We start from the raw sequence: 27,247 nt of genomic DNA on the forward strand, positions 1-27,247 counted from the left end.
AATGCAACATATTAAAGTTTTAATTCTGTAAGTGAAGTTGTACTGATTTACCAAACCAAATGGCTCGTCCGATCCAGCAAGAACTTGTGCAATCTAGACTCAAATCAGACAAGTTTTGGCTAATCCGACTCATCAAGAATGTTCTATCTGATCTGATCCAAGCCTATTTTTTGGTAAGTTTCAAAACATGGTTAAAGTCCATGAAAAGGTAAATGTGAATACCCAACTCTATCATTCATTGCCCATGGGCATGTTGTTAGTTCTGTTTTAACGATGACCTTTTCATACTCTATATGATAGGGGAAACATCTCAACATGATTGTAGATGGTGGAGGGCAGGAATTTTGAGGGTCCCTCGTGATAGGGCAGTTTTAAGGCATAGGTTCAGTGGTCCTCCTTTTCTTATATGGTTGTGAAAAGCTGCTCTTTTTTTGTTGTTGTTGTTGGTTTTAGCATCAAAATGCAAGCCATCAAGCATATGACTTTGCTCCCTTTGGGTTTCATTAGTCTTCTGAACCTTTTCCTACCACTATGCTTTATCTATCTTTGGACCAGAATTCAGAGCTGGTGACTATACATTCTTGATGGTGGACCTCTGAAAATAGGGTGGGAGGTGCTGGAGGGGTCCCTACAGTGATAACTATTGAATAAAGATTGGTACGAACCTTTCTGAGTTAATAACTTAATATAATGTCTGCCAGGTTATTGGGGGGGCTGCTTTCTAAAGGTAGGAATCACCCAATATAATCCGAGTATCCCATCTGATAAAGCCGGTTGAAGCTTGGCTTTTATGCATTCGCTTTTGGGACGGGGACTGCTGGGTCCCTCCCACCAATAATAAATGCTTGTCTGTTTGTGTTTGAAATTTTGAGCCATTTCATATTTGGGGTCTGTGAGTCTGTCTCTGACATCGGGCCTGACCAACCTTGAACTGCTGCTGCTTGGCAATTTCACTGCCTCCTTTTTGCCTTTTTGTTTTGTGCTTTTTCCCCCCCTTGTTTGTGGTTCTCTAGATAATGTGGATGCGGAGTAAAATACAATTAGCCAGTTATTCAGATCTTCAAGTTGGGGAGGTTTGTGTTCAAAACTTGGGAATTATCCAATATTAGGCTTGGATTTCTATTTTAGATGAATTTGTCTTCCTTTTCCTTTAAAGAAAATAATAAAAAAGGAGGAGACAAAAAAAGACTGTGCCTAACTGTGGTGCTAAATGAGAAATTATTAGGTGGACCTACCCAGGTCCACCGTGGATCTAGGATGAATTCATCCTAGGTCTTGTCGCTATCATACAAAAAAAATTAAAAAACAAAAAAAATAAAGAGGAGAAAAATAGGATTAAATTTGTTGCTGGGCTGACCCGGTCAACATCACAGTCCTACACCAAGCCGAGCAGGAAAAGCGAGTTGTGTCCCTCAGAAGGTATTGTTCGTTTTGGAGATTGTAGACCGCACCTGGCGCTAAGCTCGCGGTGGGAGCCACCCCTCACGGTTTTGCCCCACAAAAGGCGCCTTCCGAGGAAAGGCTTTGAGCCCCCCATTATAAGGCACAGATCTTTCCACTACTCGGTCGATATGGGACTAAATTTGGAAGCCCCTAGAACACAACCCTCTTAGCGGGAAGGTCCTGTGCCGGTCGGGGCTCCTTCCTGGCGCGCCATTTGTTGCCGGGCTGACCCGGTCAACAGCACAGTCCCACACCGAGTCGAGCAAGAAAAGCGAGCTGTGTTCCTCAGAAGGTATTGTCCGCTTTGGGGATCGTAGACCGCATCTGGCGCTAAACTCGCAATAGGAGCCACCCCGCACGGTTTTGTCCCTCCGAAGAGGGCGCCTTCCGAGAAAAGGCTTTGAGCCCCCCATTATAAGGCACAGGACCTTTCCGCTATCCGGTCGATATGAGATTAAATTCGGACGCCCCTAGAACAAAATTCATCTTAAGTCCATGGTGGGCTCGGCCTACCTAATAATTTTTCGGTCATAAAGGCGATGAGATTTCGAGGAGAGAGTTAAATTCACATGGGAAGACTGCAGCATCTATGCGGAAATTTGAGGCAATGCATAGAGGGTTTAGCTGGATTCTACTTCATTTCCCTGGGTCATTGATCATTATTAAAATGGGAATTGAAGTCTGTTTGGATGTCACATTATTTTATCTGGCATTTCTATCCGTTCGTGCCCCTCCATTTTAGAAGTTTAGACGAAAAACAATTACATGGAGAGATTGTACGGAATGTGCGTTCCATTATTCTCAGATGTTGCATTTTGTTAGAAAAAAATTTGTCTTGCCCCTAAATTTTTGATAACCTCCTGTACATCTTAATCCCTTTTTATTTATTACTTCAGTTTTTTTTCTCAGAGTACGGAGTTGTCCCCGGATAGTCTAATCCCCGTCCAAAGTGGCCCCAAGTTAATATCTTTTTTTGTCTTTTTGTTGCATAAATAATCCAGAACAATGATACTAGAACAGAGTATGTACGTCGTCTACCTTGTTCCCGCTGGGGCTTTGATTCCGGAGGGTAAAGACCCCTAGATTCAGGGACCTGAGCTTTGGTCTTGGTGGTGACTGGAGAGAGGATGGGCATATAATAGAGGGTGGAGTTAGAACCCCTCCCAATCTCATTCAAAAAAAAAAAAAACGCAGACGGTAATTTATCTGTTGTTGGCTGAGCTTGAAGCCTTGTTCAAAAATCCTGCGGTCAAACCTTTTTGAGTGATGTGGTTTCAATCACGTCCGCTTTTTTTTTTTTTTTTTGCTGAAAACGGGTGCTTCATACAGTGCGGGTACGAATACACCCAATAAAGTCAAAATACAAGACCTCACGGAGTGCCAATGGCAACTCCGCCTCCCCTGCCCAGAGGGCATACCCCGAGTGGTGGGCCACATGGCCAGCCACCCAATCGGCTGCCCCATTGGCCTCCCTGAATACATGTTTGGCCAAAATGGCCCCTCCCTGACTCATCATCACAATATCGCGAATCAGGGGGTGGTCTATGGTCTCACCCCCCAATCCCCTCTGAATCCATCGGACAACAGTGGCCGAGTCCCCCTCCAAAATAATCGAGCTGGCTCGCAGTACTGCCCTCGCATGTCGAAGGCCTGCCCAGGCGGCGTGCAACTCTGCTCCTGGCACCGATGTATCAAACAACTGACACCCACCTGCGGCCACTACCTTGGAGTGTGGGCCCCGTATGACAAAGCCAGCACCGCCCCGCGTGCCGCCATCCAGAACCGACCCATCGAAGTTGACCTTGAGGAAGCTCAGGGGTGGGGGCTCCCACGTCCGCTTTTTTCACCACAAAAAAAAAAAAAGAGAATGCTGTCCACTGAAAGTGCCTTGACCGAGAATATTTCTTTTTTCTGGGGGAGAACGCAGCGAGCCTTTATATAATTGTGGCACGTGTGATAGAAATGGCCACTTGGCTGCCGGCAACGTTGCGCATTCTTTTTGGTCTCTAACTGGGCAATGATTTGAGTCTTCTCTGACCGGGCTCTTGGAAAAACCTTTTGCGTGTAGGCGTCCATTCAAGTTATATTTCATATCTAATCATACATAGGGTAAGCATGAAGGTAGGTGAGTTTTAGGTGTAATGATTCCAGGCGCATATTCTTCCGGATAAACAGCATCTAAGTGGATCCTAACGTAGCGAGGAAGTTTCTGCTCATCAGAATTCACACTGTTAATGGTGCAGCGATCACAAGGGCTGTCACCTCGGCTTCATGGTGCCTCAAGAAAGGCCTACTGATGTTCGGACTGTTCAGTTATACGCAATTAATTAAACGTATCATACATGCACATCAGTACTTCCTTCCGGTGAACTTGGTCAGGCACGCACCACTGCGTGTAAGAGGTAAAAACAAATCATGCCTCTTGATTTAACTAATAAAAAATAGTTATTCCCTGCTGCTAAACACGAAACCCAGCATTTCTCCCACCAAATCATGGTTTAGCAAGGTTGGAGAATTTCCAGGGGTGGTACAAGGAATAATCTAATCCTTACACGTCCCAACTATATAGAGAAGCAAGGCAGTGGTATGTATGTAATCTATCAGGTGATAAAAGGTTTGGACACCCTCAGCATGATGACGGCAGAGCTGCAGAATCATTCTGGAAAAGATTGGTCTCCCCCATCGACGACAGGAAACCATCCTTGAAGAATGCTGAATGTAGAGCTCTAATGCACTGCTTCGCTTCACTGTCATGAACTACCAAGGAAATGTTCACCTGTTGTGGAAGTAAAAGAACCATGTAGAATCGGATTAGCAAACAAAACTGGATTGCATCATGCATGTAGAAATGACCATAGTGCTTGCATCCCCCAAGTCATAAAGAATCACCGAAGGAAGTCTCCGTGAGATACCTTAGATGCCCCCTGAGAGATCATCTGGACATTGACTTTATTTTTCCGTAGTATGTTAAATGCCTGACATGATACAAACGCATGATCAACAAGGATGGAGAGCATTGGTTTGAACTTTATTTTGGTGTCAACAGTAATAGCTATGTATTTTCATCGCCTCCAAAGAAAGGATAGAGGAATGAATAGTAGACGGAAAAGGAGGAGCAATGAAGGGCAAGAAGCCTTCATTTCTCTCCAAGGAGACATATGCATCAAACCTTTTCTAGTATCAAAGAGGACCGTTGCACATTTCCAATGAGGGAAATTATTGATCTGTGCTGAAGGAGATGAACAACAGCAATCTTCTCAAGCTCTTCGACCAAATGATCCAGCTCCTGCAATAGATTGTTTCAGATATACTAGATGATAATAACAGCCATAACCGATCGGAAGCGAATGGTTGTTGATGTCAAGGTGCTCGACCATTCTTTTTCTAGAAATGGTTTATCCAACATGATCAGGATACTGGAGGAATAAAATAAGCATATTATTAACTCTTGTCGACAATGCTGGGGTATCTTATAGCTGCTATGACAATGAAAAGTTGAAGCAACACATATGAGAGCATGCAAGTTATCAAGGAACTATGAGAGCATGCCGGCACATTCAGCTTGTTCATTAGTAAGGTATAAAAATAATGAATAAAAATCTTATTTTATAGTCTTTCTTGAAGTACCGAAATGAATGCGTTTTAGGTTTCTTAAGAACAATTGAAGGGAATGTCAGGTTCAGTTCATGCTTACACTTTCCTGCTGGACTAGTTCTCTGTTCCAAAGTTTCGATGGATCCAATGTCAAAGAAATACTGACTTCACTTGTAGCCACACAATCAACAGAGATACCCAAGTCTTCGAATATAGAAAAAACCTGTACTTGAATAGTACAAGAACAAAATTTAAATTGTAGGTTACAAAAGAACCAAATTGTATTATAATATATTGAACTGATGAAAGCAAAACTCTTACCTTTGCTAGAAAACCATATTGGCCAAGCATTCGAGTGCTCGCTATGTCCAACATTGTGATATTGGATTTCAAAACTATGCTGGTAAGTATAGCCTGAACTATATATTTACTATAAATAGGTCAATAGCCAATTAATTTAACATTATAAATTTCTGAGAAAATTAGCAAAATAAAGATATGCTGCTACAAACCTTGCTCATATCTCTTGCTTTAGTGATGACAGTACCAGGAGCTTGAGGGTTGTATGAATTCTTGACCCTAACTGGTATATCACTTTCTCTAGCAGGTCGCATTGATTGGGGATGCAAAACCTACAGATAATGGATAGATATATCAAAAACATTGACAAAGAAAGAGAAACCAAGCTTTTAAATTCTTGTGGGATGGGGTCATCCTGGTGTTTCCGTGGAATGGGACGCATTGCCATCCCGCCCCATCCCGACACTTGGGACAGAAGATGTCTCAAGACACACCAATCGGGGCTCTAGGATGATGGCAGAATGTCCCATCCCGACGCTTGGGCCAGTTCCTGTCCCAGCATCCCATGGGACATCCCATCGGGATTTGAAACCATACAAAAAAAAAACTCTCTCTCTCTCTCTCTCTCTCTCTCTCTCTCAAAGCTAAACAATGGTAAAACAAACCGTTTCTTACATGGGGCTCGTATTACAAAAAAAATCATTAAAATGCAGCCTAAATGGTAATGAAATTCTACAAGTACATCTTTTAACATGGGAATTAATCTTTTACAGAATATTAGGCAAGCCTGACAGACCAGACTCAGTAAATTAATGGACAAGGGCCCATCTCATTATTTTCAGAGTTTAATTCACATTTCATTTGAATAAAGAAATTCTATCTAAATCCATATTATAACCATCAAGAAACCCATAAATGGTGACCCTAAATTTTTTTCCACATCCTCTCAGACATTAGTTCTTCAGTGACAAATTTGAAAGTTATATCATGACCAAGAAGACAGAGAAATGACAATTAGGTTTCAAGTAGGATGCACATATAGGAAATGTTGTTAACTATGTTGAACCAGTTAAATCAAAAGCAACTATTTCTTTAATCATTTCTCAAAAAAAGAATAGGTTAGATTAATGCAATTCTGTATCCTTGGAAATAGATCTTAGGTAAGTTAAACAAAACCTTGAAGACTTTCAGAACATCAACATCAAGTGCAACTAAAATACAATCACATTCACATACACACACACACACACACACACACACACACACACAGAGAGAGAGAGAGAGAGAGAGAGAGAGAGAGAGAGAGAACCTGTGCGCCAAAATAGGCAAGTTCAGCAGCCTCTTCAAATGTTAAATGTGGTACAGGCTTCGCATTTGGATATATATTAGGATCACATGTCAAAACTCCATCAACATCCTTCCAAACCTGTTACGAATTTAAAGCAAACTGTGGCATGTTAAAAAGCACCAAAGATGCATCAAAGGTTGCCTCGACAGAAAAAAGGATGGTGACCGTGCTAGAAATTAACTTTCAAACTGACCTGAACTTCTCGTAATCCCAAGGCTTTACCAATGATGGTAGCTGTCAAGTCACTACCACCCCTGCCTAACGTAGTGACAGCACAGGATTTCCAACCCTGCAATTGGTATATACCAAAAATTTAACTCCAGTTAATTAAAATAAGTTTATATTAGCCTTATAAAAGAAAATGATATTGAATGCTATAGACCTTTCCAAGAAAGCCAGTAACAATTGGAATTGCAGGATCATCAATCCAATCTCCATGTAATCTCTTTGCAACGGCGGGATAAGTTGCCTCCAAGATATCGGCATTTGTAAAGTCATCTGTGGTTATAATACCAATATCAAATGCATCATACTGCAAAAGATTTGGCAACCGCATGATTAGCTCTTATTTCAAGACTCAAATAGCAGCTCAATATTGTATGGAAGCTAGCAACTAAGTACTGTATGGAAGCTCACCAACATGCAAGAGTTAATGGGGAAAAAAGAGAAACATATTTTCTAAATTACAATTTTACATCAATCAAAATTGCAACTAAAAGATTCCAAAATGCATAAGAATAAAAAAAAATGAACAATGGTACACCATAATTAGCATTCCTGTTTTAAAGACTTTAAAAAGTTTATGTGTTTCAATGGTCTACTAAATGGTTAAGAAGATAAAAAGGTTATATAGAATCTGAAAAAAGGCCTTTCAGGAAAAGACAATAGAAAAATTTCAAGTATTTTCAAATTTATTTCTCAACAGAAACTTTACGACAACACTAGGATTAAAAGGAGAGAAAAAGGAGATATATAGGTATTGAATGTCAAAAATAAGACTAAGCAGAAGAAATAGAGAGAAGGAATGTGTCCAGAATTCACAAATGAGGCTATTAAAGAGAAGACATTTGTTCTCCAAGCAACTAGATTAGGTTGCTGATTGTCAGAATACATGAAGGACTTTGATATAGACAGCAAGAGATCACTTCTATAGTTTAAGCATCCTTAAATGTGTGTGTGTGTGTGTGCATGCATGTGTACAGATACACAGACTAAATTTTCAATTCACATAACTAGATCGGTATCTAAACAGTTAAGAATAAATAATTGCTTAACTACTCAACTGACAACTTCAAAATTAAACAAATAACTCAAAACTTCATAGCAATTCTTATGGCCAGTCTTCACAGCCTTGACATGATATTTAATGCTTCCTTTTTTATATATGAAAAATGGAAGACTTTCAGATCAAAGTAAAGAGTGTGGCAGATGCTAATTTTTAGGAGCAATGAAAGACAGCAAGGACAGCTAGAAATCAAAGCAGCCACCTTTAAAACGGTAGTAACTATCACATAAACTTCTACACGGACCAATTAAACATCTCATAATATTTGTCCTCCAGCTTCCTTTCTTATTTCACATACTTAAAAAAGATGGTATTAGAAGATACTGGGAGATTCTAATACCTTATGCTTCATTCGCAGGTAAAAAGTTCTCTGCACAGAAGAACAATCTTATACCATTCTCATTATTGAGAAGACAATCAACTAGCATCAGGGAGAGACTTAACATCCAATAAGCAAGTGTCCATTATACATATATGCAATAGCAAATACAAAGTGGTCTGGAAATTCAATTTAAGCAGTGATTTTACAACAATATTTGCACACAACTTTTTAAGACAGTCAACATGAAATATCATAGGCTGATTGCATGCTACTCAAAGCACTATAGATGAGTAACAGTATGTCAAAGAACGTGAAAATTCATTGGATAGACATCAGTTTCTAAAGTACAAGTTAAAAAAGCCCAACATACATAAGACCCATAAGGTACAATTTTTATATTAATTCTGTTATTTCTCTATAATACAGAATTTGCAATGGCAGGAAAAGCTAATCTGCATACTCAGCAACCAATACATCCTGATATTTGCAATATGCATAAGTCACTATGTTATGTTGGTTCTATAAACATTTTACATTCCACTAACATGAAGGATGCAATCAAAAGTACCTGACGTGCTTTAGTGCCCATTTTGTTCAAATATGCTGCAAAAATCCTTGTAGACATGCATTCTCCAAATGAAACCAGATAGTCCCTTGTACGAGGTGTCAGTTCTTTCATCATGGCAATGCCTTTCAAAAGTTGCTCCAGTTCATCCAACAGACCTGCAAAATTGCAAAGCACAAAGCAACAAGCATAGAGTGACCACTCAATGATCACATGGGTACCTACTAAATAGACAAAAGACTAAGTGGATGGTGAAAAGATAATACATTAGACAGCTTACAAATCCCATGATTGAACACATCAATATCAATAGAAGAGGCCAAGCTACACACAGTTGAGCAATCTAAATGATCTATTTTGTGAATTTTAACATTTAATAAGAAAATAATGATCAAAGTGTGAAAAACTGTCAATAAGGCAAAGTTTAACGGTAGTTCATCACAAGATTAGCATACATGAAATTAAATTAATTATCTGTGGCAGATCTGATGTTCCTACATCCACAAAAATAACCATATAGGTCAGCACCATTTAATTATCGGGTGAACTGATCCCTTATATGGCTCAAATGGCCTTGAAGAGATTAATAGGAGCCAGAACAGCCTGCTTTGATGCATAGCAACCATACCGACCGTACCATGCCGTATCACTACCAAACCAGTATGCAGTATGGAGGGTATATCAACACTTAGTTTATCAAACTGGATACCATACCAGTACGAAGTCTGGTACTAGTACGATGCTATAATAGGATGGTACTAGTATGAAGTCTAGTATCGAGATGGCAAACCTTGATTCTCTCGGTATGTAAAATCTATGCTCCTTGATGAGAGAGCCGAACCCTTAATCACCAAACCCTTCCATGGCTTTCTAAGCATGAAGCGAAGTTCTCCCTTAAAGAACTCTGAACTTTCTATACAGCATAACTAGTACTCATTTAACCTATATGGATCCCTAAAGACAAGGTTAAGTTCTTTATAGATTAGACAACTCGAACAACTTTTTGAATACAAGGCTAAATCCTCCTTTGCTGAAGTCTTCCATGGCTTTCTCAAGAACCTTTGAAAAGTTTTACTAGTTCAACAACAGTCTAGATCCTCTACAATAGCTAAGCCTTCTAGCCTTAGTCTAGATGCTAACTAAAACAAACCAAAGTTAACAAATCATAATCCATGTAATTCAACGCTGACTCCAAAAAGCCATATAGAGCTCATTAGCTTAAAAGATTACATATTGATCATGCAAGTCAAAAAACATTAGTATGGCTAAGCACGCGGTCCTCAAAATCAATATTGCCAAAAGTGGATTCTTGAAGTCCAATCTAACTAACTTAGAGCCCTCAAACCACAATAGTTTCCAATGTGTGCCTCATATAGCCAAAATAGCTTTCTGACTTCAGAAGCCCAATAAGTTGCCAAATTAGCTCACAACTAAAGAGGCCCATAACCCAAGCCAAAAGTGTGTCCCTAGGTCCGACATAGATAATTCCTTGCTCATAAGTCCGATATCGACAAAAAGAATGAAATGATTGATTCTGCTAGCTGTTATACTTGATATAGACAAAAACAAGAGCGACTTAACTAATTCTGCTAAATATTGTACTATGAAACTGGTTAGATTAAGAAAAGACATCACAAGCCTAATTTTTCAAAGTAAAGTCCGAAGAGAAGGATAACGTACACCACTTATTTTATTAACTCATTAAGTTTCAGATCACATATTATCACATTTTCAAAGTTTGCAGCACTTTAGAGTTTATATGGTTCTCATATACTAGTTGACTATAGGATCCATACCATATTTGGTTTCTTTAAAGGTCCTTACCTTGTCTGTATTAAATTATGAATACAAGGCCTTGTATACATGGTTCTTTAGGAGATAGATGCAGTATTTAGGTTCTAAAGCATTACTAACCTTAGGTTTGTTCAATGGTTAGTTTTCAAGTCTTAAAAACCCGTGGGTTCCCAATTTTGAAGGAATTCCTGCCAAGATGACGGATCCAGCCGTAGGTGCCTCTACATGGGCTTCGGGTAACCAAATATGAACTGGTACCATAGGCACTTTGACGGCGAAAGAGGCGAAAGAAGCAATCCATAGAAAGATTTGGCGCCGAAATGCTTTAAGCGCGTATTGATACTTCTTAAGTTGAGGAGGTTTTCGGTTTCGCCTTTCCCTTTGGGCTTTATCTTCTTATGGAAGATACAACTTGTACTTTTGAATGTACGAATTCTGTAGAAAAGCTAGTACCGAAGAAGAAATAACATTCCATGCTGTGAGGCATCGCTGATAACATCGCCTGTTGTACAGTTGCTTTAGCCTAGGAGCCAACCTAGCTAAGGCAATATCCCAAAGTAGGGGCAGCTAACTGTGTAGATAGATGCTCTTTCCTCTTGCGGGAAAGCTATTCCTTGAGTTGAGATACTACTACTTTGGGATCCAAATAATATTTGGAACTTTGTTTCTTTAGTGATCCAAATAATATTTGGAACTTTGAGAAATACTGACCTTAAGCCTATACCTTATTTAGGCATAGGCCTATACCTTATTTAGGCATAGGCACACATATATGGCTGTACCTGTACAACATTTATGTTCCAATATTTCCTTCTTAAGTACATGTCATCTTTCTTTTTTCTAACTAGTAAAGGACAAATCCCATTCATACATATTTACATGTTCCTAAGGGATATATACCATTTTCGTTTTCCATAAGGCACTGCCCTCAACTTGAAGTCCATCCAAATTTCGGCTCTGGGTCCAGTTATAAAATTGTTAAGGCTTTAAATAAAAAATTTCATTTATTTGAAACAATAATCTCAAACCTGTAAGCATTCATTCTGTTGGATCACATAAACATGTTTATTTTGGACCGCCACATTTGAATTCCTTAGGCTTCTAAATTTAAATTTATACCCATCAGACTTAAATCACTAAATTTTACATGGTATTTTTTAATTTATGCATAGTTCTTAAGGACCTAGCCTTAAATCCATATGATATTAAGATTTATGGACCACATATATGTGCGAGAGCATATGCATGTGCATGTGCTCATTTGAGGACCCATCAAAAAATTATATTTCTAGTGATTAATGTCCACATTAAGGCTTTGAGTAACCACAAGTACATTCCTTAAGGGACCCATCACACATTTAGATTCTTCAAAGGGCCTTAAGGCTATAGACTCTACCACATTTAGACTTAGACCTATCTAAAAATCTTCTTGAAAAATTCATACAACATATGAGTTTTTGATGGTTCAACCTTAAAACCGTACCACATTTAAGCTCAAGTAATATTTTATACAACTCTAAGTTTTTTAAGGCATGACCTCAAGTACGTGCTTGTTCAGGCTTAAGTTCTACCTGGTCATGTTTTCTTGTGATTCCCCATTTGCATCCCTAAAGTCTTTATCATAAGTGTATGCTTAAGAATTTTGTATACCTGTTCTTTAGCCATAAGTATTGCATGAAATGGTCTACATATACATGTCCATTGATATTTTTGTGGACCTTAGGTATTTCATCCCTCGTTTATTCTTCATGTCATAATTTAACAGCATCTTTAAAAATCCATCATATTATCAAGAGTGCAGTTTAGATTTCTATAATATTTAAAAATTTCATGAGCTATTGATAAAGGAATTTTTCTCATAAATTATTATGAGTCAAAAATTAAGTGATTAACCTATCAAGAGAACACCATTTTAAAGCATCAAGTTAGTAGGAATCCAAGTGATATAAAATCCCCAACACTTGTAAGAAGCGTCAGTAAACTTTGCTTTAACACAATGGATTGAAAGTTATCATTCTAACGAGCAAGCCTAGGTGTCAAATTTTCATGTTTATTAAACTAGTGCAATCCTCCTGTCCACCTTCGGTAGTTTAACAAATTTTACCATCTATCCGGCTTATTTTAGATGTATGAAAAAAGGGCAGTGCATAATCATTTATAGTTACAAAATGATCCCTCAATTTCACCAAATAATCTGTTATGATAAGCCTGCGAACATGACCCCTACCTCAACACATACATCAACAGGATCAACATCAAGTACCCCAGAACACATATGCCAGAGAATTGTGTGTTCAGAGAGGTCATGGTACTTATAAAGATCCACGTTGTAGCAATTACCAGTGTTACACTTCTAACAAATGCTACAGGCACTAATTCAATCATATAACCCACAGAAATAACTAAAGATCCAATCTAAGACTAAGCAGCACGACTATCCTGATTAAACAAAAAATCAATAAACAAGCATAAATAGATGACAGAGACCCACCCGAAATGATAGAGCTTTCAATTCCAAGCTCATTAATTGTCCTGAAAGCAAAACATAAAACAAGATTCATCAAAAGACAGCTCAAAAACAATCTGAAACATTAACATAATAGGAATAAAAAAAGAAATAAGTAAAAATAACATACTTAAGATGCAACTCTTTTATAAAGCTCAACTCTTCAAGGTCAGACACATTAGATACTCCACAGCAGACCGCTTTTTCCCCAGCCTAATTTTAACAGGCATCAGATTATCCTTTCATGAACTAAGCATAAAACAGAAGGCCGATAAACTCATTGTAAGGAGAAATGCATTAATACCAGCAGAAGGTTGTTCGTTGTCTTCCCCATTGCAGATAGAACAATCACAGGCCTTTCTTCGGGAAAGCGAAGAATGAGGTTCGCAACCTCCCTCATCCTGTCAGCCGACGCCACCGACGACCCTCCAAACTTCATCACGATGCTCAGCTGCGCAGCATTTCCATCAGCACCCTCCCTCACCAACCCATCCTTCTCCACAATAGCAGACGCTCCTCTCTGGCAACGCATCTTCAAGCCTCCCCTCCACCCGCCGCTCCTCTCCCTCTTTCCACAAACCAACCTCACAGACGACTCCAACCCACGCCTACTCCGAAAGCTCGACAAGGAAGCAAACGAGCTCCACGAATCCCTCATAACTCCAGAACAATAAGCTCGAGCTCCACACTGGAGAGCTACCGCCATATTTCAAAAAAAAAAAAAAGAAACAAAGCAGCACTTTTGTCCACAGGCCCTACACGAACACTAGCGTTAGTCAAACTAAACCTCATCGATTGCAAATTACTTTCTCAAAAATCTAACAGAGAACAAGAACAGCCAATCACACCGATCTAAATTTTTTTTAAAAAAAAAATGCTGACTCTTGCCAGAAAAATCAAGAAAAAATCGAATAAATAATCAAAAAAACTGGAAAAAAAACCCACTCCCATAAAATCCAAGAATTCAGCGACGAAAGCCAAAACCTACATGGAAACCAAGAACAGAGAAGATCCAAACAGAGGAAGCGCCATGGAACCGTACCTGGAAACCGAAATCAAGAAGAGAGAGAGAGGGCTAGGGTTTTCCTCTAAGTTCTCTTCTTCTTCGTTTATTCCTCCTCCCGCTCAAGCGAGGAGCCAGAGAGCTCCGATCGAGAACGATAAATAGCGGGCTCGGGGAAAAAAAAAAATTTGTCCGAATGGACGGCCCAGATTTAACCTTGACGGGGACCGGTAGGCCGCGGCGCGCTGCGGGTGCGAGGGGAAGTGCCGGTACGTTTATCCGCGAGTGAGCAGAACGAAACGTGTTTGGTGTTCAATGGAATCTCTATGCGGGGTCCGCCCGGATGATGTAGATGCTGCCCGTCGTGCACGTTTATGGCGTGGAATGGAACGAGACCGAAGCAGCTTCTACCGACCGTGTATAGGCTGATGGATCCGAGGTTGGACCGGTTAGGTCTGGTCCGAGTCGGCTTTCCAAGGCTCCAAAGATGATATTGGCTTGACCTCAATTGTATCTCTATTAAAAGGAGATCTAGAACTCTAAAAGGAAAAAAAAAAAAATTAGCAAAGTATTAATAGATCAAAGCTAACAGGCTCATATAAGCAACCCTATCATTAAAAAAAAAAAAATCAATGTACATATAGCAAACAAATGCCCTAGCTCTTTAGGTTGTAATATCGGATAACTTTATATGGACTAGCTCGACTCGAAAAGAATCACTAACTAGATCAAAAACACTCTGCAGTTTTTACCAAGGAATTCATTGATTGGTATCAATTTGCCACTGATTTCATTATCAGAAAGTCAATTCATAAATCAATATTTACCTCCGTAACCATATTCTTGGTATATGTAAATGCGCCCGGTGGACACTAATAATAGCTGTATGATTTTGCAACAACTATTGAATGCAACAAGAGGTACCGGCTTGCAACTTTTTGATAATGCATTCTAGTTAATCATGCATGAACAATGATGGATTCTAATCAAACTAGGATTGGGCTGCCCCGGTCTCGATCGGTTCTCTAAGTTATTGAGACACATGGAAGCAAATATGAATCAACATATCTTTCCATGGGGTTCGAGTATACATCCAAGTGAATAACGCCGATAGTATTAGGTGTCTTGGTAAATGAATATAGACTCAATGGAGACTCATTTCTCACAATTAGCATGCTAAAGAAAGAAAAAGGAAAATAATCTTCTAATTTTGATATTTAATCTCAAAATTAAGTAAATAACATGTATATGCTTGTATGATCATGTAGATTAAAAAGATAGGTGCATGTATTCCTTCTATCTAGTGTCACTAGATTCTTGTTCCCAGATGTCATACTTGGTTTTTAATTTTTTTACATTAATGGGGAGGTTGCCACCAACAGAAATAAAAAATCTAAGAAATGTACAACAAAAGAATAAGCTAAGAGATGAGAAGAAAAATTAGAAGAAACAGACCCAATGTTGTTACTAGTATTTGTTACATGTGCATACCAATTAGTAAAGAGAAAATAACAATCTGAGTGAAGATAAGACCAAGCACGAGATATCTATTTGCATCATTTCCGTGATCCATTGAACCATACTCACGTATGGTCTTGTGGTAGTTGGGAGGAGGTTCTGCCACAAAGTTGAACAGCATCATTTCTTTTCTTTGAATGGTTATCATTCCTCGCCAGGCAAGTTCATCAATATAGAAATGAAAAAGAGAGGAATGCACCAAGCTAAATGAATAAAAGTCATTGGTGCACTTCACAAAAAGAATTAGATGATCAGAATAGAATTGCTAGCTCGTCGTCAAAAAACGTATCTAATGGGAGGCAAAATGGATCGTCCTACTCAAGCGTAGAACCACCCAATTCCTGCCGAGCGGGCCATGCCTCGACCCCGCTAAGAGTCAAGCCGACCTCGGCTAGAGGCCAGGCTAACCTCGGACCCCGCTGAAGACCGAGCCGACCTCGGCCCTGTCAACCTTGATCCTATCGAAGATCTTGCGGATCCTTAGAACAAATCTGGAAATATATCTCCCGAATTCTCATCGAAGATCTCGCGGATCCTCAGAACAAATCTAGAAAGATATCTTCCGAATCCTCATCGAAGATCCCGCAGATCCTCATAACAAATCTGGAAAGATATCTCTTGAATCCTTGGCCCGCGAGATTGATCTTTGTGATTCACGCCGCCTCTAGCTAATGGCCAGCTAATCATAGCTCGGCTCGAAGTTTCAGGTAACGGCCGAGACCCTCATCCTATAAAAAGAGGGTAGGGAAAGGCCCTCGGTAAGCGATAAAAAGCTATGAAAAGCCATAAGAGGCCATTGAAAGGCACTTAGAAATTTTTTCTAAACTCAGAATCAATACTAACTTAGCCATCGAAGGGCTTCATCGGAATCCCCGGCTAAGGCTTCGTGCAAGTACACCGGTGCGCAGGAGGTCGGCTCCCTTTCTCCATCCCGGACGGCATCTTCTCAGCTTCCTCCGGCATGGTCACCCTTAGGTCAAATTTCAACCATAGCAATATCGATGGGCCGATACAGGTGCAATACCATTATTTAGGTGTGACATAGAACATCAAAGAATTGGTTGAAACTAAACTTGGTTTTTCTTGGAGATGCTTACATGTAACCTTACCTAGCATAGCCAAAACTTCCTTAGTCAAGTGTCATGTCAAGAGTCATGATAGATAAATGGTTATATATTGGAACAATTATATTAGTATTACTTAGTAGATGAAAAATTATATTAAATTAAATTTAGTATATGCACACGTGCCCATTCACTGTTGCAAGTTGATGCCTTTGATTTTCACATACAAGCTGCCCCTTCAAAAATCAAAAAAAGAAAAAGACCTGGGTTTTTTTTAAAAATTCAGCATGTCATTTTTTGGATTTTCTTCACCCCCCAAATGGTGAACTCCCTTTTTGTTCTCTTTATCAATTCTTCAAAAACAAAAAAAAGACTTGTAATTCCTAAAGACTATGCTTATGTATGTATATATATGTATATATGTGTGTGTGTGTGTGTATATATATATATGCTGGTTGCTAAGGTGGGGGAACTTTATGTGAACTTTGGTAGGAGGCGTTTTATTTGGGATGAGCCTATCGACGAGAAGCGCTTGAAGCACCTCGACTTCTTCTTGACTTCATAATTCAAACTTCAAATCTCTCTCGCGCTTTTAAACAAGGATCAAACGATTCTTTCTCTAGCGCCAATATATTGTCGCTAGAATTCGAGTTTGGCTGACGTCAGTTGCTATCCAAGGTGAAGGTGAGTCGGCTGCAATTTGAAGTGGAATGTTTTGTGCTGATGAATAATGAAGATGTTGGTAAAGTGGCTAGCTGAATTCCCAGAATGCATAACCGACCTGAAATCAAAGTCCTCATGTTGGAGATTTTCTGGCAGGAGACCTTTCGATGGTCAAGCTAGTTGAATTCTAAAAGAGAGAGTTTCCAAAGAGAGAGTAGAGTCGAGAAAATGACTTACCTGAGAGCCCGTCGATCATTCTATTTGAAAAATGGGGTTGGTGTCCGTTATCGATATTGATGAAGTATGCAATAACTGCATGGTAACGACTTCCCACGTCATGCACGCTATAATACCCATCTTAATCGTGCAATCATGGCCGAGCAGGTGTAACTGTCGGTAAGATCATGACCATATTCTTGATGGGCATTAACCATCTTCAATCAGCCTTTAATGGAAGACGTGATATTTTTCCATTGCTTGATTAGGCAAGACGGTACTTTGGCAATCACCAAGGTGAGGCACTTCGGACAATACCGAGTCCAAAAACTTTGGCTCATATGTTCTAATTTTTTTTGCCCTGGTGAGCATCCACTAATTCTTAATCCCCTAGCCCGAGCATTGACGTTGGGGGAGAAGGGCTTCCATCCTCCTCTTCGGTAGTCCATCCTCCTCCTTAACAACGGCTATGGCCTTCGACTTCTTCGACTCCTCGCTCTCAATCCTTGTAGCCCATAATCCAAAAAGCTTGATGCCCAGCCCAACCTTTGAAGCTCCAGGCTTGAGCCTAGCTAATTTTGGTAATGCTTGAGGTGGCCCGACCCCAGCTTGGCCTGCCCAAGAAGCACGTCCAGTGAATAGTTGTATTAAATTAAATCAATTGGTAAGTGAAGAATCATGAAAATATGATTTATGAATCTATAAATAGTGATGTACTTGCATTTTTTTTGTACAAATATATATATATATATATATATATATATATATATATATATATATATATATATATATATATATATATGTAAAATAGGTGTGGCACTTACCCCTATTTATCTCCCATCTCCGATTGAATTGCTTACCCCTAGAGGACTTATAAGAGAGTCCAATACACTTCCAAGTTATCAAGCATAAATATAACTATCTAGCCTTTGCTCTTTCTTCAATCTTTGAGTAGGAAAAAAATAAAGAAAAAGGGAAGAGTTGAACATGGAATTGCTTATATAATCTAGTATAAATCTATAAAAATATAAATACTGAAAATCTATAGATGATTTCCATCCATTCTTCTCTTTCTGATGTCTATGTATGTGATAGTTGGTAAAAAAACTTCCAAATTGGCTAAGCATCATCTTTTAGCATTATTTATAAGAGTAGATGCAGTCCTGGCATATGGAAAATAGAATTTGCAGGATAGCCAAATAATTTGACTGGTACATAATTTTTTAAAGGGTCCAATAGCATAGATGGACTCATTCATTACTTTCTTCTAGAGTTTTTTACCATGTTTAAGCAGGAAAAACACTTGGAATTAGGGTCCCACCTGGAGAGAATTGAAATAAACAACAACCTATTACCAAGCTAGACATGATTACATGAGCATTTTCAAACCTCTTACTCCAACCTCCCCCATTTCTGGCTCCATATTTTGGGATCTCATCTCACCATACTAGTCTGGCCCAGTACACTTGATTGATGCAGTTGGAGTCATAGAAAGAGTTTCAAAATATCTATATTGTTGATTTGAGGTGGGTCCAAAACTTTACCTCTTGGTGTCCCATTCTTAATAACCGTGATATCCGAAGCGTGCAGGTTTCTGATATCCCTAGGGGTGGGCCGGTCAGACTCTCCAAAGTGTCTCTGGCTGTCCAAGCAGTGGATTTGTCCCCTTCCTCAACCACTGTTTGACCCTTGTGGGGAATGTCCTCCTCCTTCTTATCATCCATAATAATATCATTATCATCATCATCATCAGTCATCACCATCATCATCATTATAATTATTATTATTGTCATTATATATGTTAAATCACTATCGATGCTGTTATCATTATAATTATGATTGCGGTTACTGATATCATCAAAGAGAGAGAGAGAGATGAGACTCGAGAAAATCTGAAACCTAAAAATTGCAGAACATTCACCAAACATTAACAAAAGAAGGATGTAAGACATTGGATAAGAAATTATGTCTATACATATGTACATTGAAAAAAAAAAAAACAATACACAACCTTATCAATCAAGTACTACCTGCAAAAATCTTTAATAACTTTTAGAAACATATGAGCAATTAAATTTAAAAATATATTTGGTCGAAAAAAATTGGACTCTGAAATAAAAATAAGAATCAATGATTTTCGTCCCAGCTATTTGGCTGCTGATGGAAAAAAGAGGAACTTGGCGAGTTCCATTTAGAGAATAATCCAATTCAAGTTGCTCTCAAGCATTAAAATCCAATTCTGATTCAGAAACCAAATATGTTGATTCCTATTCTAATTTATTGTGATGCTGAATCCCATTCCAATCACCAACTAAAAGCACCCTTATAATCAAATTGAGGGGGTTTATGAGCTTAGAAGTTGGTACGACCGTCAACACCCAACACACTTCTGTGCTTTGAAGGGACACAAATCAGTACATGAAGGACGACAGACACCACATGGCCTCCTTGTCCTTTAGCTCTTGGATTGTTTCGGCTGCTGGTATGATAAGATCCCCCACTTTTACCGAGGAACAGGTAAAATATAAGAACTCAGCCTAGAGAGATGGGATAACATTTTTTTTACATTGAATCAACTATCAACCATTTAAATCCATCATGCATTCCACAGAAGTTGAAATTTCCAGAGAATGAAGAATAATGGTGAGAAGTAACATGAGAAGAAAGCTAAGTTACAAGAAGTTGAAACCAAACTATTTTAAAGTCTCAAAACTAAAATTTGCTGAGGTACTCGTTAACATGACCAGGTGTAATCTAGACATTGGACCATTAGCTAAGAGCATGATTCGACACAAACATTTATTTTAGTGCTGAAGAAAGAGACTGGCAATGTTTCTCCTTGCCATGCCAGGTCAAGGGAATGTTGCTACACTAGGAACTATCACCACCTATGATGGCTTGATGGCATCGAGAGTTATCTATGAAATGGGAGTCTGATGGATCTACAAAATCTTCAGTGAGCTTTACTGTTGGTTCCTCTGCAAATCCTTCCATGATTCTGTTCACCTACATTCCGCTTTGGTAGCCGGCGGAGTGCAAGAGCACCGCTTTGATTTCTTCAGGAAGAACTCCAGGCCCATCCTTGCATTGCTGACAGAAAGAACAAGGGAACATATTTAGCTGATTAATTTGAAGGAACTAAATGGAATAAGCTCGAAGTAAGAGGTGAGAGCACGAAAGAAAGCTAGAAAGTATGCGATGTGCTTTAGAACTGCAGTGATGCTAAATGGATAGAAGCTTACCTCAGCTCGAAAAACATCCAGTGCAAACCCATTGAAACAGCTGATGACTGCTTGTTGGATGTCAAGACCAAGACTGTCAAGTGCCCTCATGGTGGAAAGCAACAAGCCAGGTTTTCGGCCACAAAACATGTGAATGTTCACTGCTCGGCCTTCTCTTGCCCTGACTTCAACCTACACGTAGAATATACGCTAACAAAATTTATACCAACATTTATCATCATTATTGCGTTCACCACAAGCTATATTTCTAAAACTCTACAGAGAGCACAATGGGTATCAGAAGGTCTATCCACCTGGTAGTTTGTGTCCAAATTGATGCTAAATTGGGCAAAGCTTCGATTGATTCCAATGCGGACAAGCAATCAAAATCAGAAGAAAAAATTGTTTCTCCCACTCAATTACTATTCAGCACATATCAACAAAATGTTTTTTTTTAAAAAAAAAATAAATAACACAATAGCAAAATGTGCCAGGTACATGTGGGTTCAAATCACAAGAGAAGAAGTTCAGGATCTAGATTAGCAGCACGTTTCGTGATGGGCTTTGCACTTCTATGTAGGGAAACCTTATGTGCTGATCTGAAGGTTACTGAGCCTCTTCTGAGCCAGCATCTTGGTCAATAAGGCCAAGGTGGTGAGGTGGGCACAACTGTAGCTGTCCCCTGTGGTCTGTGAATGACCAATTTCTATTATCAGAAAAGAAAAGAAAAGAAAACAAAACAAAAGAAAAAGAAAAGAAAAGAAAAGAAAAAGAAAAGAAAAGAAAAGGTTGAAGCTACAAGTTTAGTGAGGAGACATGCGGGCCATGTAGATGCAACCTGATAAAAGATGGGACTCAACTCAGTTCCAACATTATTGAACCATATTCCATGTCAGCATCCTGAATCTAGACTCAATTTGTGAAGAACTTTATGTCTGCACCTAGTAAACATGGACATAACCACACTCATAATGATAGTGCAAACTTCTGATCTGACCCATTATATTTCCGCACCTTAACCTTCCCTCGCACAAGTCAAGATGGAAAGCATGGGTCGAATCACAGGTTTGAAGACCACCCGAGCTGGATCCTGTAGAGGTGTAACCTAAAACCTGACCTGAACAATTTGCAACCGGCAGCCCTTCTAATGACTATATTTATATCAAAAAGAGAAAAATAAGTTGGAAAGCAACTTCTTGATGAAGCTAGACAATCTAAGACAGAAATGGTGGCAAAAACAGATTAAGCTAACAATAGCAATTTTAGAAATCAAAATCCAAAAAGGAGTGAGACATCTGCAACTCTGACCAAGAAGTAATGAACTTACCCTGGGTGGTTGACTTGTGGGGCTTGCTAATGAATTTGGGCACAGTTCTTCCTTGACACGAGATGGCAGTGTTGGTGGTGTGGGTGTCAATGGGTGAAAGCTTGTTGTAGTTGCAGCAGATATTGAAGAACTCGAAGGTGTTGACTCAAGTTCGTTGTGAAGGTCATTGATCCTTTGCAGAAGCTCCTTCAAGTACTCGATTGCATCTCCAAGAATAGAAGCTCTATCCATCTGTCAAAAGGAAGAGGAATATTTACACCGACATATTTACACAAAATTACCAGGAACCCCAGAACAGGCCATCTATAGTGTTAGAAAACCACATTAATCAGTAGTAAAACAGTCTCCATCACCATTCAAGTGCATGTCTTGTATACCAATGAGAGCAATATATGTTTATAGGAAAAGAATTTGCACATCATGCCCTAACACATTGGTAACATATTTTGCATATGCTCCATATGCCAAAGTTTAAAAATTTGAGCAGGAAATAGCAGGATGTGACAAGGAAAGCTAATAGTCCCGTAATTTTCCCTGGATATTGCATGCAGTAATCATAGCATGTTGTAGATTTTTCAGTCAAATTCAAAGATACAAACTACTCCAAGAAAAGCCACATGGAGAGAACAAGGACATCCAATCTCGAAAGGAAATTACACTATACAGGAAAACTAGTTAGAGATGGAGGATATGCAAAGAAAAACCTACTCAGTAAGCTAGTTTGAAATAAATCTGTAATCTTTGTCACAAATGAGACTTCATCTGAAGGCAGGATCTCCTACTATGAAACAACTAATAACCAACACCAACGATTCAAACATGTCAACATGCTATTCTTTTTATTCCAAAAAGCTGTACTCCCATCTGTTGCAAAAGCCCCACTGACCCTCAGTGTGGAACAACAAGGGACAGGTACAGTAGAAAGAGAATGCAAGTAATTATCACATAAAGGTGCATGCAGACATGACCGCTCTAAACATGTCCCTCAGATGGGTCCATTTATTTTAGCTTAGTTAATATTTCAAATATACAGAAATTATTTTATAAAGAAATACTCATCAAGTCAGCTACAAATTCAGCAACAGTTCATAAATGCAATCAGGTATACAAACAATACAAATCATTTGACTGCTGCCATAAACAAATCATACTTCACGGTAAATTTTAGCAACTAGATAAACCAGCACCATCAAGTATTAGGTAAGAGTGACTACTGTGAGCAATTTGGTATATTGTTTATAATCAAAGCACAAGTGCAACATTAAGTTGTTAAGAGCTGCAAACAAGTCAAACCAAACTGAGCTATATGCTGTTCACTGTTCAGGCTTGGCTGGTATGCAAAGCGAGCCATTACCTTGGTTGTCTTCCAAATGAACAAGCTTAAGACCGGCCTTCAGGTGAGATGAATCCAAGCTGTTCATGAACAGCTCAATTCATATGCTACCCTATATTATGAAAAGCTCAAACAACAAACGTGCATGATTGATCAGTAAGAACAACCTCATAATATTAAAGCAATGAATACTAGGCTAATAAGCCAGGCAACAATACCAGCAAAATTGAAAATAGTTTACTAACATGATGAAAGGAACGCAAACAAACCATGAATGTGGGCTCATATTCATTAATGGTTATCAGAATAATGCAACGACATGCAGAACCAGAGCAATAGATCCAAAAACTGTTCTCCTGATAGCAATCATCAAGATTCAAGAAATTCACAGACTGGTGAATGCAATTCAAATATTATAATGTTCATTTTTAAGTCATTAAGCTGTTATCAAATTCATTGATTACTAGAAGATATAGCTGAATAAGGAAGAAAAACAAGTAACAGGCCCAACACGAGATCAACCAAGAGATGAAGAAAATAGAGTTCTCACTTTGCTGATCCTTGGAACAACGGATCGGAGCATGTAAAGCCGGTCATTGAGCTTCTTCCTCCTCCTCCTCTCAGCCATCAGATTCTTTGCAGGGGGTCCCTTCTTCTTCTTCCCTTTCTGATCACCACCACCAGACACTGTACTATTGGTATTCGAAGTATTCCCTCCATCACCATACTTGACATCTCCTTCGCCTTTGGCATTCTCAGTCGCAGCCTCTTCTGAGTCATAATTCAAGCCGGAGCCATCAATGCTCGGCTCGTCTATCTCATCCTCTTCATTCCCCCTCCCCGTCTTCTCCTGCTCACCCTCCATTACACTCCTCCCATTGCTCCCCTGGCCTCCACCTGGGCCCAAGAGCGCCAAGCCGGCGCCTTTCTCTCCCACCACCATAGGATTCTGCCGTAAAGCTGCAGCGGCTCGCTTCTGGAACAGAGTCGGCTGGGCTCCCACATGTGGGAAGATCTCCAGAGGTCTCAACACTTTTGACCGGTTTAAGAACGTCGAATTCTCAAAAGAATCAAAACCCATTGGATGGAAACCGGCGCCGGAGCTGGAACCGGGGCCATTTCCTGTGAGCAGCGGCAACCAGGTGCTCGAGAACTGGGGAGCGGAGCCGAAACCGAGACCACCCATCTGCCCGTTCTCCCCCACCCCAGGGAGCCCCAAAACCCCTCCGCCGCCCCCCCTGCCCATCAGAACAGAGGAATTCGACAGCTGGGCCGCCGGCAGAAACCCGGCAGCGTCGCCGCCGAGATCGAACCCCGCGTCGAACGGGTTGGAGCATACCGCCCCAAGGAGAGGAGCAATGGCAGACTTGGAAGGGAGGAAGGGGACGGAGGAGGAGTCCACCGGCGGGAGGAGGGACGCGCCATGCGGGGAAGGGTCGGACGGAAAGGTCAGGTCCTTCATCTCCTGCGGCACTTGGAGGGCGCCGAAGGGGTTGTGGGCGGAGGAGCCGGGGTCACCAGCGCCGCTGAGGTACCAGTCGTCCTCCAGGAGGGACTTGAAAGAGGGCAGGCCGAGCACGTCTTTGTTCTCACCGGCGCCGGAAGCGGGGGAGGCGTCGGCGGTGGACCAAGGGGCGGCGCCGTCGTCGTCTCCGCCGCCTCCGCCAGAGTCCTCCATCCAGGCCGCGCCGCTAAGCCTTGACAGCATCGTCTGCTCTCTCTCTTTTTTTTTTTCCCCTCTTAAAAAAGCTCGAGAGAAGCAAGTAATAAAAGTGGAGAGACAGAGAAGGGGGTTAAGACTTATAAAAGCTTGCCCTTTTTTTGAGTTACTGTTTTTGGGAGGGGGTAAGTGTTATCTTTTTGTATTGGTTCACGCACAGGGGGGAGGCCACTTGGAAGGAAAGGAAGGGGAAGAGGGGGGGTCGGCTTTTGAACGTTACGCTGGAAAGCAGGCGTATGGTTATCCATCCCTGCACTGTCTCCCAATGTTTGTTACAGGATACATATGTCCCAAAATACCCTCAAAATTTTTTTATAATAATGTAAGCTATTTATTTATCTTTGTTATATATTTTCTTTATGTAGATGGAGTGTGAGAGGAAGCTCTCATATTAGTGGCAACATTTTTATTTATCCAAAAAGAAGAAAAAAAAGCTGCTTTGTCATGGGTGAAGAAAAAAAAATAAAATGTTTCTATTGTTATATTTTTATTTTCGGAAAAATCACATTTGACCCCTTAACTTTACCCAAATTGCATTTCTATGATCCTCTTGGATAATTTTAAATTGGATCCTTTAAATGGTAAATTGATCCAATATGATCCTTGCCATATATCTCCATTAATTGGATTTCAATGGAAGTCTCACATGATGGTCACGTGAGTTTTATAATTTGCTAAAATTTGTAATCTACACTTCTTCATGTTTAATTGAAGAAAAAAAAATCCTCCGATGACTTTTCCTCCACATGACTATTTAGACCACCATCTTCATTCGAGATACTCACTACCCTTGGAATCGAGCTTGACTAGTACTTTTGCAACAATATCTCCACCCAAGACCTTGCCATCATCTATGACTTCGCTATCATCTTCTCCTAGAGGGGTCAGACCCTCCAAGAGTATTTGTGGTGCATCGAGTATTGCCTCGATTGGGGCCTTATATATCCTAACTTCACTGTTAATAATGGTAACACCACACTCCTTATCCACGAAGGAATCAACATCGAGGAGTATGAGAAGACTGGCAACATGTCGACTTGACATCTATGAGCGACACTCAGTTACAGATAATGCTAAAGTTCATTAGGGACAAGCTCAAGGTGGACTTGAAGAAGTCACCATGATGAAGGAGAGGCTCATTGGCATCTTCGAGAGACCTATTGGTGTCGAGAAGAGAAGGTTGAAGAATGGAGGAGCAGGTGGGGGTGGTGGGAAGTGATCAAGGAGGGTCAGGTGTAGGAGTGGGCAATAAAGGAGACCATAGAGGTAATATTGGAGTAGGAGTCGTGACCAAGAGAGACAAGGTGGCAGCCTGGCAGGCAAAGAAGAGCTTGAGCTTTGATAGGACGATGGGCTTGGCGAGGTCAAGGGTGTTATAGCCAGTTGAGCTCATGCTTCACTTGATGGAGCCAAGGCGCAAAGGCCTCAATCTCATGGCATGTAAGGAAGACATGCTTGGAGATGACATAGAGGTTTTTATGGCTATCGGCAAATGGCAGGGCATATGCCGGTAGGGCTCGTCGAAATCTTTGGGTTTTTGGACTAATGTCTAACCAAGAATAGCTTATATTGCGTCCATAGTTGGGAGAGGCAATGCACTCTTCATGACTCAAAGATGGGGGCTTGATGACGTCTCGGGTTGGTTGGATTGTCTCTCGGGATTAATGAAGAATCACTGTGAAGAAAAAATAGTGGTGGAAGACCAGAATAAAAAAGAATATTGTTTAAGAAAGATAAAACACTTTGTAAATGGTTTAAATGGGAGAAGATATTTTCATCATCTAGGATGGAATACTATTATACTAATGATGTAGGGTGGCAGATTGGGCCTAGTATCATATCAAGTCAATTTGCTAACTTAAAGGATCCAATTATAAATTTTTAAATATGGGGTGGTTTTGTGCAATTTGAGGAAAATCAAGGTGACAAAGTGTAATTTTTTCATCATTTTTTTGGTGGAAGAAGGTTTTAATTAAAGTATGTGTAGCTATGTAGCTATTTATTCTTTTTTAGATATTTTAACTT

At 40.0% G+C, this 27,247-nt stretch overlaps 2 protein-coding genes across 3 annotated transcripts; both read right to left on the reverse strand.

Annotated features, from left to right (window-relative positions):
* Positions 1-3,839: 3,839 nt before the first annotated feature.
* Positions 3,840-14,410, reverse strand: LOC103707814 (aspartokinase 2, chloroplastic-like). The gene is made up of 14 exons (XM_008792478.3): positions 14,200-14,410; positions 13,462-13,912; positions 13,288-13,370; positions 13,143-13,183; positions 8,861-9,015; positions 7,068-7,217; positions 6,879-6,974; positions 6,647-6,763; positions 5,550-5,669; positions 5,359-5,451; positions 5,138-5,260; positions 4,613-4,729; positions 4,356-4,418; positions 3,840-4,219 (listed from the first exon to the last, which is right to left on the reverse strand). Exons 2-14 carry the CDS (start codon positions 13,861-13,863, stop codon positions 4,070-4,072), a joined length of 1,710 nt encoding a protein of 569 aa, XP_008790700.2. The 5' UTR covers positions 13,864-13,912; positions 14,200-14,410; the 3' UTR covers positions 3,840-4,069.
* Positions 14,411-20,241: 5,831 nt separating this feature from the next.
* LOC103707816 (transcription factor ICE1-like) lies at positions 20,242-25,302 on the reverse strand. Of its 2 annotated transcripts, XM_008792479.4 has the most exons (4): positions 24,053-25,270; positions 22,170-22,400; positions 20,864-21,034; positions 20,242-20,711 (listed from the first exon to the last, which is right to left on the reverse strand). In XM_008792479.4, exons 1-4 carry the CDS (start codon positions 25,208-25,210, stop codon positions 20,628-20,630), a joined length of 1,644 nt encoding a protein of 547 aa, XP_008790701.2. In that variant the 5' UTR covers positions 25,211-25,270; the 3' UTR covers positions 20,242-20,627. The 2 variants fall into 2 exon arrangements, with proteins under 2 accessions (XP_008790701.2, XP_008790702.2); XM_008792480.4 differs by lacking the exons at positions 20,242-20,711; positions 20,864-21,034 and adding an exon at positions 21,235-21,531 and having other exon boundaries at positions 24,053-25,302.
* Positions 25,303-27,247: the final 1,945 nt, after the last annotated feature.

The sequence above is a fragment of the Phoenix dactylifera genome, chromosome 7, assembly GCF_009389715.1.
Source record: "Phoenix dactylifera cultivar Barhee BC4 chromosome 7, palm_55x_up_171113_PBpolish2nd_filt_p, whole genome shotgun sequence".
NCBI lineage: Eukaryota > Viridiplantae > Streptophyta > Magnoliopsida > Arecales > Arecaceae > Phoenix > Phoenix dactylifera.